This window comes from Globicephala melas, chromosome 8 (genome assembly GCF_963455315.2).
Source record: "Globicephala melas chromosome 8, mGloMel1.2, whole genome shotgun sequence".
Lineage (NCBI taxonomy): Eukaryota > Metazoa > Chordata > Mammalia > Artiodactyla > Delphinidae > Globicephala > Globicephala melas.
Window position 1 is genome coordinate 69649301 of NC_083321.1, and position 15567 is coordinate 69664867.

General features: G+C 42.1%; 1 protein-coding gene across 1 annotated transcript in view; it reads left to right on the forward strand.

Moving 5' to 3' along the window:
* Window positions 1–15567, forward strand: part of PIWIL4 (piwi like RNA-mediated gene silencing 4) — a 71858-nt gene that overhangs the window by 45559 nt on the left and 10732 nt on the right. The window contains exons 7-13 of the mRNA XM_030883747.2: window positions 1381–1578; window positions 3574–3685; window positions 7938–8061; window positions 9140–9257; window positions 9784–9895; window positions 12343–12527; window positions 14511–14583. Of these exons, the coding sequence (XP_030739607.2) occupies window positions 1381–1578; window positions 3574–3685; window positions 7938–8061; window positions 9140–9257; window positions 9784–9895; window positions 12343–12527; window positions 14511–14583 (922 nt within the window). The remainder of the gene's footprint in view (window positions 1–1380; window positions 1579–3573; window positions 3686–7937; window positions 8062–9139; window positions 9258–9783; window positions 9896–12342; window positions 12528–14510; window positions 14584–15567) is intronic.

Sequence of the window (15567 nt, forward strand, 5' to 3'; positions counted from 1 at the left end):
CTTTGACCTTTCCCCGGGCTAGCGGATGTGGAGATGATACTCGCTGATGAGGTTGGGCGACGGCAGCCACGGCTCCCAGGCAGCCACCCGATCACGAGGGTAAACGACCGACACACTTACAACCGTGATGGACCCGCACAATCATTCTCTTTTTCACGTTCAGTACAGTATCCAATAAATGACATGAGATATTCAACACTTTCTTATAAAATAGGCTTTGTGTTTGATAATTTTGCCCAACTGTCAGCTAATGTAAGTGTTCTGAGCACGTTTAAGTTGGCTAGGCTATGATGTTTGGTAGGTTAGGTGTATTAAATGCATTTTCTACTGAGGATATTTTCAGCTTATGGTGGGTTTATCAAGATGAAAACCCATCATAAGTTGAGGGAGATCTGTACAGAAAGGATAGAAAGTGGAGGCAGGGAGTTTGGCTTCTGCCGGGTAGAGGAAAAGGGCAGGGTTTCTGTATGTTAATTCAGTGTGTCAGAGTGGTCTGTCTAAAGCATCCTATTCATTCACCCCCGTCACTTATCTCTCCACCTGGGTTAGAAATCCTCGTGGGCCCAGTGTTGTGCTGAGCTAGAGCTGGTCCTAGTGCATATGCTTGTCCTGAAAACTGGCATGAGTATCACAGCAAATGAAGTCCACAAGATATAAACTGAAATGATTTTTAAAAAATATTTGTCTCTTCTTTCATGCCATTTCCATAACGTTTTCTTATTTAAGACTTCAGACTATGATATTCATAAATGTGGAAAGGGGGTGTAGCCACTGCTCCAGTTTTCCTTGTATGTCTGTACGTGATATCACTTAGATTATTTCTTAATCTCATTATTAAGTGTAGTCATTGTCTTCACCATTGAGCCAGTGTGCTTTTCTGAACCTAGATGTTTTCATGCTGGGGTGGATCCCCCCATAAACATTTTAATCCTACAGCTGTACTCTCAACCAGAGGCGATTTTGCTCCCCAGGGGGACATTTGGCAATGTCTGGAGATATTTTTGGTGGTCACAGTTTGGGGGCTGATACTGGCATCTAGTGGGTGGAGGCCAGGGGTATTGCTAAACATCCTGCAATGCACACGAGAGCCCCTGACAAAGAATTTTCCAGTCCAAATGTCAGTAGTATCAAGGTCAAAACAATGCAGCTCTACAGGAATGTATTTTATCCTAAATATATGTTTAAAGACACTCCAGCTGGAAATAACTGAAGTGTTAAGTCAGCCACTGAAAGAAATCAGATTAAAGAAAAATTGTTTCATGAAATCTAGAGAATTGGAATGTAAAGTCGCCATTTTAAAATGTTTATTGTTTTCCTGATATAACATTTAAAACATTTAAAAAAAATTTATTAATTACAATTTATTTATTTATTTTGAAGATTGTCCCTTTGGCCTGGGTTTGCCGTTTCTGTGTCACATTTCGAAAGCAGGCTCCTGTTTTGTGCTGACGTGAGTTATAAGATACTCAGGAATGAGACTGTTCTAGAATTCATGACGGATCTCTGCCACAAAACTGGCATGTCCTGCTTTACCCAGACGTGTGAGAAACAGCTGATTGGGCTCATTGTCATTACAAGGTAAAAGCCTGCGTTTAAATAGACTCTTCTCTAGAGAATGCATTATGTATCCCGTGTGGGAACAGGGCACTGGCCTGAGCCCAGACCTGATCAGTCTACTCACCTGTTACAGACCTGACCGTTCTCAGTTGTCTAGAGTGCAGGCTTCCTCGAGGGGCATGCTTGGTGGTCCACAGTCTGACCTGGTCCTTCCTTACCTCCTGCTGTACCCTCTCCCCTAACCGCCAGTGGTCTGCATTTTGCTGCTCCAGCCCCTCTGCCTGGTTCCCCCACCCCCATTTCTGCCTTTTACATTTCTGCTCCCACAAAGTCCAGCTCAAACGTTACTGCTTTTCTGAAGCTTCCACCTGTCCATTCAGTTGGAATTATTCAGTTCCCGCCCCTGTGCTGCTCCCCAAACCCAGTGCTCTTTTTTCTTTCTTTCTTTCTTTTTTTTTTTGGCCACACCATGCGACTTGTAGGATCTTAGTTCCCTGACAGGGGATTTGAACCCGCGCCCTCGGCAGTGGAGGCTCGGAGTCCTAACCACTGGACCGCCAGGCAATTCCCAAAGTCCAGTGTTTGTAAGCCACCTCTTTAGAGCCATTTTATTTCATTTTATTACATCACAGTGTAAACAAGCAGGACCCTATGGGGCCTTCCCAGGCAGACTTCTGCCCCATATCCTCTTTCTTAGCTCCTCTCTGAAGTACCCAAATGACAGTATCTGATGCACATTTCCTTCACCACAACCCAGTGTGTCAGCAGACTGGCTTTACTGTGCGTGGGTGAGCAGACCCAAGTCTGATTCAGTAACAACAGGACAGAACATCAGGTCCGCGTCTCATCTCTGCTGTAAGATTATGAGGCCGTCAAGGCTGAGACCTTTCAAGTCTCTAGGTTTGTCTGTGTATACATCTGTCATCAATGCACATTTCAACTGAATGGGACACGGGCAGTTAGGTGACTTCGTGAGGACCAAAAAGCCCCGCCTATGCAGCTGCTGGTCCAGGGACACTTCTTTTAGAGGACGCACTAGTCTTCTCCTAGTCTGGCTTGGAATTTCCACTTGAAGTTGTCTTTCTGGGTTACAGAGTAGAGAGGTGGTGCGGATTGAATTCCACGCTGCCCCCTTATTCTCCTGTCATGATCTTCATGGATTAAGTTATCACACTATTTCAGAGTCACCCTGCAAGGTACCCAGAGCCCAGAAGAAACCTGACAAGGAGGTTTCTGTCCCAAGGCTGCGGTGGCATGAGAGAATGTTCCAGGCCACACGGTACCTGATGAAGGGGAGAAAGAGCTTAGAAAGATCTCAGCCGACCTGCTTTGCAGTTTTGCCCAGGCCAGCCCTAGATGGGAGAGGAAGCAGGCTTCCAGAATTGGGTGGTCCATCAGCCTGCTTGGGGTGCTTTTTATCAGAAGCGCTAGTTGGGAGTTCAGAAAATCTTAGTGGCACCAGAAGCTGATGGGAAAGTTTTGAGCCATGCTTCAGCCTTTGAACATTTAAGAATGATTTACCTGAAGTGGCAGTGTATCTCAGTGAGAAAAGCACGTGGTGGTCTAATGACTCTCCCACTGGTAGAGGTCCTCCTGTGAACGAAGAGTTAATTAATGCTCTTCTCAGATAAGAGCTGATCCTTTTTTCTTTTTTAAAGTGGCTATTCTTGAGTTATTATCTTTCATAATTTCTGAAATTCTTGAGAATAATACTTTGAATTAAAAGTATAGTGAAGGGCTTCCCTGGTGGCGCAGTGGTTGAGAGTCCGCCTGCCGATGCAGGGGACGCGGGTTCGTGTCCCGGTCCAGGAAGATCCCACGTGCCACGGAGCGGCTGGGCCCGTGAGCCATGGCCGCTGGGCCTGCGCGTCCGGAGCCTGTGCTCCACAACGGGGGAGGCCCGCGTAACGCAAAAAAAAAAAAAAAAATATATATATATATATATATATATAGTGAAAGAGCCACTTACCTTGTAGGATTTGGGAAAAGAACTTAAAGATTTCTTGCCTTTACCAGATACAATAACAAAACCTATCGCATCGATGACATTGACTGGTCAGTGAAGCCCACGCACACCTTCCAGAAGCGGGATGGCACCGAGATCACCTATGTGGATTACTACAAGCAGGTGGGACTTGTCTTCCTTCATCCTCATCTCCCTTCTGCTTAGCTCAGAAGAGGGTCCCTGTTCCTTTCCAATCCAACAAGTTCCCCAGTCTGTCGGGCTGAGTCTGCCTCTGACATAATTTTCTGACCTGTCCCTTCCCCTCCATCTCCACCGTTCCTGTATCGGCTCAGACCGTCATCCTGTCTCCTGTGGTCCTTCCTGTAGTCTGAGTTACCTCCTTTAAAACATATCTGATAATGCCACTTCCCTGCTTAAAATATTCCCATGGCTCTCTGTTGCTTTAGAAGTCAGATCTAAGCTCCTGAGCAGAATTCCCCAGGTCCTTTATGATCTGGCCCCTCCCTGTCTCTTGAGTCTCATCACTTACCATCCCCTGTTTCCTTCTTGGGTTCTGCTGTGCCCACCATTCGTGGTTCCTCGAGTCAGTTACCCCCCTATGCATTTTCACACATGTTGCTTCCTCTTCCTTGACGCCCACTCATGGCCAGCCGGTCACTGAACACCCTTCAGTACTCAGCTCAGCAGTCAGCTCTTAAGGGAGCCCTAGGATGCTCTCCCCTGGGTCCCCTCCCTGCACTTAGCTGCAGACGACTATCTCAGAAAGGACACGGAGGGTCTGACTCCCCTCCTCAACGCTGAGCTCTTGATTTCTGGATGCCCAGGGTGGCATTTAGTAGGTACTCAAACATTTACTGATGGAATCTCCTGCTGACTCTGGGAGCTTGATTCACAGGGATGACAATTTCCTCATCCCCACCATCCAACTTCAGTTCCTTTCAGAGGTGCCTTCTCTTTAATGTGCAGTCGTATTTCAGTCTCCAAAATCTCACTGTTTTAAAAACAAAAACAGAAAGCAAAAACCCTGCCTTGACCTTTCTATACCTTCAGGAAAAGCGATCTCTTTTTCCTCCTTAGCTCATTTCTTTAGAAGGTTGTCTAAACTAGCTCCAAGCACCTCTTCAGTTCTTCCTTCCTGAAACCTCAGTAGTCTGGTACCCGGTTCTGCTGCTATGGAAATAGCCCTCCAAGGTCAAATTCAGCTACTGTTCTTATTCGGAGGGGCTTTTGGTGGCTTTGGACACTAGTAACCACTCCCACTGAGCTGAACTCTTCTTCCTTGTCCCCTCCACACATCCCTGGTGGTTCTCTGCTAGGTTTCAGGTGGTTCTGTCTCAGCCTCTTTTGACATCTTCCTTCTTCGTTTCCCCCAGACATTAAATGCTATTATTCACCACGGTCCCCTTGCAGAGGATCTTTGCTTCATATTTTGAGATTGTTCAAATATGGTATTTTTGCCTTGCCCTCATTCCTAAATTATATCCTCATCTCCGTTTCAGACTGTATTTGCATGAATATCCTGCAGGCATCTCACACTAACATAATTCAAACTGAATTCATTTTCTTTCCCACTTCCCTCTCTCCTTGGGAATTCTGCCTCTCAGGAAGACATTTTGGTCCTTCCTCATCTTTACCGTCACCTCCTCGTTCAGTTGTGTAAGCGCTGAATCGTCCACGCAGAGCTTTTAGTCCAGTTCCTGCAGGTGATGAGCACTTCCTTTCTTCAACTGTAGCATCACACAGTTTGACCTCATCTCTCACGGCACTCCCACCACGCACCCCATGCTGCCATCACCCCAGTCTACTTGCTGTCACTCAGCCTTCGCTCATGTTCAAGAGACATTGGCATAAAGCCTCACTGTACCTTTCCTCTTCAAGGTCAAATGTCATCTCGTTAGTGAAGTACTCTCTGACTTTGCTCCCTCTCACACTCACAGAAGAGCTAGCTGTTCTCTTCCCTGAGCACTTGTAGAACATTCCACACTGCTTCCAGAACACGTCTTCCTTACAGAACACAGATGGCATTTGACATTTGGCAAAGCATCTTGTGCAGAAAATGTGCTCCATAAGTGTTCGTTTATCAGACACAAAGTTTGTTAAACATTTTTTTTTCTGCACAGTTAGATTCATTTTTCTTTGATGTATATTAGGACACGTGACATTTTGAAAAGGGAATCATGATAAAATCCCACTCACTTTCCTGTGTAATGAGTTGTGGTTCACTGCATATATATTAGGGAGAAAAAGAAAATGGTGCCAATTTCTAGAATGTCCTCCTCTCTGTCCTAGGAAAGGAATGCTAATTATTATGCAGTCAACTTTCAAAGTGGAAGACATCTTGATATTGACCTTTATATTTCTCTATTTTATCTTATCATGAAAAATATTTTCAAACGCTAAGAAAATTGGGGCACGGGAGAGAGTAAAGTTCAGCTGATGACACAGCTTAGTGGGTAGAATTCCTGGCCATGTTCCAGGTAAATGGAATATCCTCTTCCTGGAACATGTCCCACTTTTGCTTGAGCTGTTCCTGGAACTTGTAATACTCCCACGTTTTCTTCAAGGTTCTCTCTTGGATTCTACTTCCTTCACGAAGCCTTCCCTGATTTACCAGCCAGAAATTGTTTTCACTACCACCCTGTTCCCTACTCCTTGCGAGGGACCCAGTCCTGAGTGGTGTAACAAGCAGAGGTTCCCAGGTCTTAAGGGATGAATCCTGGCTGTGCTAATGTACAGTTATGGGACCTTGGGAAAGTTACTTAATTTCTGATGCTGTTTCCTCATCAGTGAAGGGGATGATGATAGTATTTGACTCATCGTGGTTAAGATTAAAGGAGGAAATGAATTAATTTACCAAACAGAAATAGACTCACAAACATAGAAAACAAACTTACAGTCACCGAAGGGGAAAGGGTGGGGGATAAATGAGGAGTTTGGGATTAACAGATACACACTACTATATATAAAATAGATAAACAACAAGGACCTATTGTATAGCACAGGGAACTATACTCAATATCTTGTAGCAACCTATAATGGAAAAGAATCTGAAAGAGAATACGTACGTGTGTGTGTGTGTGTGTGTGTTTGTATAACTATCACTTTGCTGTACACCAGAAACTAACACAACATTGTAAATCAACTACACTTCAGTTAAAAAAAAAACATAGTACACATCCATTAAAAAAAGACTAAATGAGGGAAAATATAAGTGCTTAGCATATATTATTTGTGCTACTGGTCTACTTTGCTTTGTAGATAATGTAGTTATGTGTAAACGTAGGAACTGTGCCTCTTTTATCTTTGTATCCCCCGCTGTTCCTGGAATATAGCAAGCACGAGATGTGAATTAATGAAGTCACATATAAAAACTCTCTGTGAAGCCTTCTCCAGGCTTTTCAGCCATAGCATTGTTGCAATGATCACATTTCCTGAATTGTTTTTAAAGACTTAAAGTCCTAATTGAATAGAGGAGCACTCACTGCTAGCTTCCTTAATTATAATTATTGATGTCAGTGTCATATAGTCGCCAGGCAGTTGGTAAATTATAATTCCAGTTGTTCTGTCATCAGTATTGAGTAAATTATACTGGCAATGAGTGTTCATTGGAAACTTTGCCGTTGGAAGGTAAATGAACTCGTGGCAAGGTGAGAATGTTGAAATTCAAGTTTACAAAGGGAAAGGGGGTGGGGTAGGAACTAATGATTGCTGAGGACTCATTATAAACCAGACACCACGCTAGTGGTTTACATGGGACCCCTCTGAGCTACCGTTCTCCTCATGTCATAGATGAGGAAAGGTAAGTAACTTCCCCAGTGTCACAGTCCATGTACGCACTGATAGAAGAGCTGGGGATCAGATTTACATTTGTTGGAGTTCAAAGCTGTTTCCCTATAACGTCATACTATCCTAGGAATGAAGGACAGTTGTGCCCTTTTGGGAAATCTGAGATTGACTCAATATAACCCTTGCCTCCAACTTGTGTATAGGTATTTTCAAAATGAGCACAGGCGCTTAGAACCAGTTAGTTATACGTGGGGCAGTCTGCCTCAGTCTCCAACGGTGGAAATGCTGCAGTGGGGTCATGGCATTATGGATGGAGCTAGCTGAAGGCTATTCTGTCTCTGGATGAAACTCAGAAGAGAGCAAGGAAATGAATGAAAAAAAAAACAACAGTATTGCATTAGAAAAGATAATAAAATCATGAAACTGACCCTGAGATATAAGAGATAGGTCCTAGGAAGGAAGTAGAAATGAGTACGTAACCATACGGATTAGTAGGAACTTTTTTTCCTCTATTGAATGGATTTGCTTCTCTATTCATTTGGGGATTACCTTGCTGCTCATAAGCAAGGATGCTCGTTTTACAGTGTTTCCATATTAACTTTTCCCTCATTAATCTTGCATCCTACAGCAATATGATATTACCTTATCTGACCTAAACCAGCCAGTGCTCGTTAGTCTGTTGAAAAGCAAGAGAAATGATGACGCTGAGGTCCGGATGGCCCACCTGATCCCCGAGCTCTGCTTTCTAACAGGTGATGTTTACGTTTTATACGCTGTCAGGCTCTCAGTCACAGATTCCTGATACTTTGCGGTGGGTAGAGCCTCCTTAAGTTAGCTGAGTGCTGGAGCACTAATTTAACCCATGGAGGATGAACCTTAAGTTATTTATTTCATCACAGAGGAAGTGGAAGGGTAGAGTGCTCTTTGGTAATTGCTCAGCACGGTGAAAGCTATCTATTTCCTTTATCTCGTGTATTCTGTTTGTTAATTTGATGTTAAAATGGTCCCCAGATGTTTTCCTAAAACCAAGCTGTTCTTCCGCATTTTTTGAACTTCACTAGGCTAAGAAGCCACGTGATTTAATTTTCTTCAGGTATATTCTTTGAGTGGTGCCAAAATGCTCCTTATTTTCTTTTTGCATAAGCTTCAAGGTAATCTTCGCTCTCTAGTAGAAGCTGAATAACTGTCTCAGGTGCTTTTAATCATGCTCGTCTGATTACCAGGGTGAGACTAAGGGTGGACTTTCTACTTTTTACACTTTGTATTGCTCAGATCAGTTATCATGTGTATGAATTTCTTTCGTGATTAGAAAAGTTGACAAGGACATCATCCCTGCAGGGAGGGATGCCCATTCTTAGTGGTACTAGGACATCCCAGGTCTGCACAGTCCCCATGGTGGCCTCTAGCCACACGTGGTCACTGAGCACTTGACACATGACTAGTGCGACTGAGGGACTGGCTGGGGAAGTGCTGTAAGTGTCAAATATAGACTGGATGCCTAAGATGTAGTATGAAAAGAAAAGGGAAACTACCTCATTGACACATTTTTCATATTGGCTGCATGTTGAAATGATAATATTTTGGATATATTGAGTTAAATAATATATACTATTTGAATAATTGCATCTGTTTCTTTTTGGCTTTTTTTTAATGTGGCTACTACAGAAAATTTTAAATGACACGTGGCTTGCACTGCTGTCAGATGGTGCTATCCAGACGGTGAATCTGATTCAGTTTAAGTGAAAACTTTTATTACCCTGTGCCTGAGATGGGCTGGGGTTACATCAAGGACTGTCCATTTTTCACTTTGTTTTCATTCACGTTGAATAGGGCTGCCGGGCGAGGCAACATCTGATTTCCGGCTGATGAAGGCTGTGGCTGAAGAAACGCGCCTCAGTCCTTTGGGAAGGCAGCAGCGCCTGGCCAGGCTCGCAGATGATATCCAGAGGTACAGGGACATCTCCACATCCAGACGCTTCACAGTATCTCTTTAGTGATAAGTTTGTTATCAGCAATGATATCTCACCTTTATCGAGCACTTAACATGTACCAGGCAGTGTGGTAGCACTGTTCATGTATTGTCATGTTTAATTTTTACATCAGCCCTGTGAAGTAGTCAATTAGTCCTACCTTTTGCCAATAAGGAAACCACAGCTTTAAAAGATTTCAGAGTTTGCTCAAGGTCACATGTTATTAAATGTCAGCGCTTGGAGTTGAAGTTTGGTCTGTCTGGCTCGAAGTCCCATTTTGCTAACCAGTGAGCCACACTGGGAGCCTTTCCATCCCTGCGTGTCCCCCATGGGTGCAGTCTTCCTATAATTCTCTTGAGCAGGGAAAACAATGGTGAGTAGAAATAGAAGTCAGGAGCCCTAAAAAAATCAGTCTGAACAATTAAGTTGTAATTTTATCTCTAATGATTAAAATTCTTTAGAAAGTAAGCCCTTTAATGATTTAAAACTCAACTCTATCAACAGAAACAAGGATGCTCGTTTTGAGCTGGAGACCTGGGGCCTGCATTTTGGATGCCAGATGTCTCTGACTGGCCGGGTTGTGCCTTCAGAAAATATAATAATACAAGACCACACAGTAAGTGCAGTGATTTTATTTTCATTTAAAAGTATTTTCTTGAATGTGTGTCAGTTTGATCATATGCCAGAATGACTAGTGGGCTTAGAATATTCATTTGGTTTTTCCATGGCCATGTCCCTGCCTTTCCTTTGTTCTAAACCTCCAGGTCCCTCTGTTTTCCTTTTTAATCCGAGTGTACTTTTGAAAGGCTTCGCGGCACCCAGTGGACACAATTTAGGTCAGTCACTGTGATGTGGTGTCACATTTAAAGATGAGTTAGAAAATGGTATTTCAAGCCATTGCAATCAAAACATGCCAACCTATTACTGCGTGTTGTAGTACTCTTACATCACTTAAAAAAAAAAATCTGTGGTACCTGAGAAAATTCTTTTAACTGCTGAAGATTAATTCCAATAGACCATATTTCCTGGTACCTCAGGGTTTTTTTTCCCCAGAGTAAAATGCTGCTCAGTTGGCATAAACGTGAAGAAGTTTGCACAGAGCCCATCCCAGCCACGGCATTTAGGCGGAGAGGCACTCTGAAACCTGGAGAGACAAACCATTGCTTCTTTGGGGCTTCCATTTAAAAATGAACCTATTTTATGCAAAAATTGCACATTCTCTTTCTACTTTTCCCCTCTGTTTTGCCCATTTTTAAAGCCAATTACATTTCATTTTTAAAGGCACTCTTCTTGCCTTTGTTTGATATAATAAGTAAGCCAACATGTCAAAACTAACGACTGAGCAAGCGAATGGTTTTTTGTCGGCAGAATGGAGATTTTTGTCATCATTTCTTTTTGATAATCTATCCAAGCAACCGAAACCCTTATTGGAGAAGCTGAAGAAAAACTACTTTAAAAGCAGAACAAAACAAAACTTGGTCAAGTCCTAAAATGTAGACCCCCATTAAGATCTTGTTCAGGAGTCAGTAAAGAGAAGCTCAGTTTCGGTTCCACACGTGAAGTGAGATGGGAAATATTTAAAATGGTCTGTCTCATCATCTCTAGGTCGAGTCATATTTGTCAGAGATTTGTTTGCATTTTTTGGCCTGGAAACAGGTCTCCATAGGAGAAGGGGGCACTAAGGTGGAGAACCCGCCCCCTAGAGGCGATGGTGGGTGGGCTAGAGGTGGCTGTGTCCTCGACTTCTCAGCTGATCCTGCTTTCTGGAAATTGGGTTCGAGGAACTGAGTACACTAAAGGTTCACAGGCTTCAGAGTGGCCCGTGGCCATTTGTCCTGGGCCCCCTGCCGGCCCATAACGGGTAGGAGTGTAGGTGAGAGAGCTGTGGCTCTCTTCACACTGGTTGTAAAGGGAAGGAACGAATCCTAGCTCCAGACAGAAGCCTTTATGGAGGCCTAGCCCTTCCCCTTCATTCTCAGGCTAAGGTTGCTTCCTGAAGTTGAGTCCCTGCCTGGCCACCGTGAGATTGGCTGGGGCCTGGAAGTCAGAGTGCTTGCTGGAAAGGGCCCTGGTTGCAAAGACAAAAGCAGTATTCTAAACCTTCAGTGCCACCAACTGGCTCCATCACCCTTTTCAGCCATGTCTTTGGAACCTGTAAAACAAGGGAATTGGAATGCTTCTTAAACGGTAATGTGCAGATGAATCACTGGGGAACTTGTTAACATGCAGATTCTGATTCAGTGGGTCTGGGATTGGGCCCAGGACTCTGCATTTCTAACGAGCTCTCGGGAGATAGCCATGCTGCTACAAGGCAACACTTTCAGTAGCAAGAGATTAGATTGCAGTGTTTTTTTAAATTCTAACAGTGACTCTTCCTGGTTTACCACACCAAGAACATTTCCATTTGATTCCAGTCCATGGATATAAACAGAAGGCTGGGGACCAGTCTGAAGTCTCCCCTCTTCAAGGCAGGGAGCTTGTTTTTCCTGGTCACCTGAGGAACCTTCCAAAGAATGAGAAAGGAGCTTGCGTCCTGGCCTCATCTTTGCTCCTAGACGTATCTACTCTTGGCATAATGTATAGTCTTTAATTGTAGAGTTTGTTAGTTTCGGTATGATGACCTGCATTGTGTCAGTCATCAGCATTTTCTATTTGAGATATCTAGGTACCTAAAGCAAAGAGACCAAACTGGACAGCCAGTAGCCTGGCTTTTACATTCATAGTAAAGGTCGTAGACTTTTAGAGCTGGAAGGGAACCTAGAGATTTGAACCAGGCGCCTTTCCTTGCCCACAGCAGAGCCCCGTGAAGTAAAGGGACTTGCCAAGGATCTGCAGGCAAGGAACGGCTAACCTGGGATGATGCTGAGCTACGTCCACTCCCAGGAAGCACATGTGTTGTGTTCAGATGTGCAGTGCTTGTATCTGTGTTTTAAGTCTGAGAATAGCAGACTGTACTAAATAGTTCTGTTATGACAAATATGAACTATTTCCACACTGTCTTTTTTATTTAATTGTTCTCTGAGTAAATTTGTTTAACCCTTTCACAATCATTATTTTTCTCAGTGTCAACCTGTGTCTGCGGCTGACTGGTCCAAGGATATGCGAACTTGCAAGATTTTAAGTGCGCAGTCTTTGAATAAATGGTTGGTTATGTGTAGCAACAGAGCTGAACGTGTGACGGAGAGCTTTTTGAACTGCTTGAGAAGAGTTGGAAGGCCCATAGGATTTAATGTGAACCACCCCAAAATGTGAGAAGATGCAGAAAATCATCCCAACTTTTTTCACATATTAATTTGGTTTGTTTAAAAGATAGGAGATGATGGCTGATACAGCTACAAAAGTGTTTTTTTTTTTAATGTCAGTAAAGTTTCCTAACGTAGAATGCCAAGCAGTTATAAGTAGATAGATTTGGCAATGATTAAATTTTTATCCAGTTGAAATGTATTTTATGTTGGTCTTTATAAAACTTTATTTTCATAGTTCTTCCTAGGCAGTACTCTCATTATCTCAGCGTCTTTCCAGTACTAGTTGAGGTATAAATCCTTAATAAATCCATATAGTGCCTCCTCAGTTTCTTTTCTTAATTCTTCCATATCACTTACTTATAAAACTGAACAGCAAACAGGATATTAACAAATAAATGTTGCATTTCCTGACTTATTTGATAGATTTTATGTTTTAAAATTTAATGTAAGAATAGATCTGAAATAAGCTTTTCTTATTCTGTTCCTGTAGCATAAGATTAGTCAACTAGATAGTTTCTGGTAGAACCAGGTCATTCATTTAGCCTTTGAACATTTATTGAGTATCTGCTACTACATACTAAATGCTATGCTATTTGCATGGGATGAGATGAATATGATGCTTTCAATTTAATAAGGGATCCATTCATATACAGCCACGCTCAAAGTCGAATATTGTTCTGCTTTAGAAAAACCGTAAAGTTGGTCATACCTTACTTCATTGAGCTCGCTATGCATAAAAAAGAGCAACAGATACTTCTTTTTCTTTGTTGTAGTGGAGGTGCAAATGTCCTAAATTGGCAGGGTGGGAAGTTATTCTTTAAACACATGGTTACTAATTAATTACATCAGCAGCATAAGCATTGTTGAAAACCATAGCTGTTCCCAAAGTCTCATTTTACACTGTACTATAGAATCCTTCTCTTATCAAATCTGTTAACAAATCGCCTGGTTTGAGTTTCACCTGCTCTAATTTCTCTTAACCCATGAGGTAATAAGGCAGGAAAAGATTCATGAAAGAAGCCACAGTCCCGGAACCTGGGCTGGCATCATAGGCTCTTTCTCACCCAAATTCCAACAAGCCCATGCCCGTGTTCGGTCCTTGGCCTGTTTTATTTGAAAGCTCATATTTTAGTCCATCCTTTTTTTCCCCTATGAAGTATCCATTTACTTACTAGATTTATATGTGTAGTTTTCTTCCATCTGAAACAACGTTGCTGGCCACTCCTGTTAGAACCCGCAAGCGGCAGACAGTGGTCCTGCCACCTGCTGGTCAACTTTCAAAAGGCCACTGGGTATTGGGAAAGTCCCATTATATTTACATATGAGAGGCTGAACCTATGTCAAGAAAACAGATCTAAAAATTCTTCTCCGTGGCAATTTTTTTCTGTAGCATCTGGCCCCTAATATAATGTAACCACAGAACTGATAATTGATAAGTATTGATACTTGTCCACTGATTGATTGATTATAGCTAAATATTCCAGGCTCCACACAGTGTGCCATTAAGGAAAAAAGGAAGGTTTTAGTATAAATCATACAGATTAACTGAACATCTTGATCTCATTAACCTAATGATTTTTATTTTAAAGTTCCCAGGGAGATTCAGAATTAGAGAATTGTTAATCCCAGTTTAACTTGAACTCTGTTTCAGTCATTTGATATTGAGACTTGTGTTTCAGAAGTTCACTTTCAACTCCATTTTGAACAACAGAATTGTTCAAATAGCATCTGTAGGGACTCTATACAATGGAGAAAATTTCATTTTTCACCAAACTATTTTTTAAGTTAATAAAAATGGTAATGAAATGTTGCTGGTGTATCATGTGTGGGAGAAGCAATTTTAGACTCAAAAGCTTTCACTTTAATGATTTTTTTCTCAAATTATAGTCTGTTATAAAAATCAACTAATATTATTTTTAGTTCTATATGATTATGTGCTACTAAGAAGGGAGCTCTGCATTTTCAAAATTAATTTTTTTTCTGTAGCATAAAAGTACAAGAAAATCCAGCTGCATTTCTTCACGCTATACAGAAATATGTTGATCCTGAGGTTCAGTTGGTAAGTATAGGATAATTCTTGAGGTATAATTTTAATTTTTTCTTCATATCTAATAGCCTTGAAAGAAGGAATTTGAACATGTTCTCCCATGATATGTTTGCAAATTGCTGTGCATTTCCCCAAGCACCCAAGAAAGTATTTATCTTGATATTTTAATCAATATTTTGTTTTCCTTTCATGTTTCTAATATTAATTTTTAAATACTTTTTGTTACTCTTGTATCAACCTCTTGGGTGTCTACATATTTTCCAACTTACTGGGAGGATCATCTTTCACTCAAGATTTAAGATAAATTGACTCCCATCTTATCCCATAAGTGTTGGGGCACCCTGTGTTCTCCCCATTGTTTCAGGAGATTCTTGGAAGGTTTAAGTGTCTCCATGTCACCTATGGCCCCATGTCCCTGCCTCCTCTGAATTCTTGCCCGCTTTCATGGGTGCCTTTTCCTCCTGCATTGCATCACCCTGAGGGACACCCACAATTGCTTCATTTCCCAAAGTATTGTGTGTGTGTGTGCGCGTGTGGTATGTGTGTGTGTGTTGGTGTATGTGTGTGTCCTGTGTGTGTCTGTGTGTGTGTGATGTATCTGACTTTGCTGAGGGTTTGGGGCCAAGGCATGGTTATATCACATGTCAACATTCCAGACAAGTTAAAATTGACATCCCTTTCTTAAAAAATCTCTCAATCATTCCTATTTCTTGGAAATGTTCTCTCAGTCTCCCACAGTACTGCAGTGCTTTTCTGTCCCATCTCCTGTCTGACCCCCCTAGCTCATTCATCCCAACTCCCAACTTTCCTATTCATAGTGCATGCAAAGCAACTTAGCTATCTCTTTGTTTCCACAAAAAATGGCCCGTAAGGATGTTATAATACAGGAAGTTATCATCCTAAGAGCATTTATTTTTCACTTTAAAAAGTAAAATCAAACTAACAGAAAAGTTGCAGGAATAGTACAAAGAACTGTAATATACCATTCACCCAGAT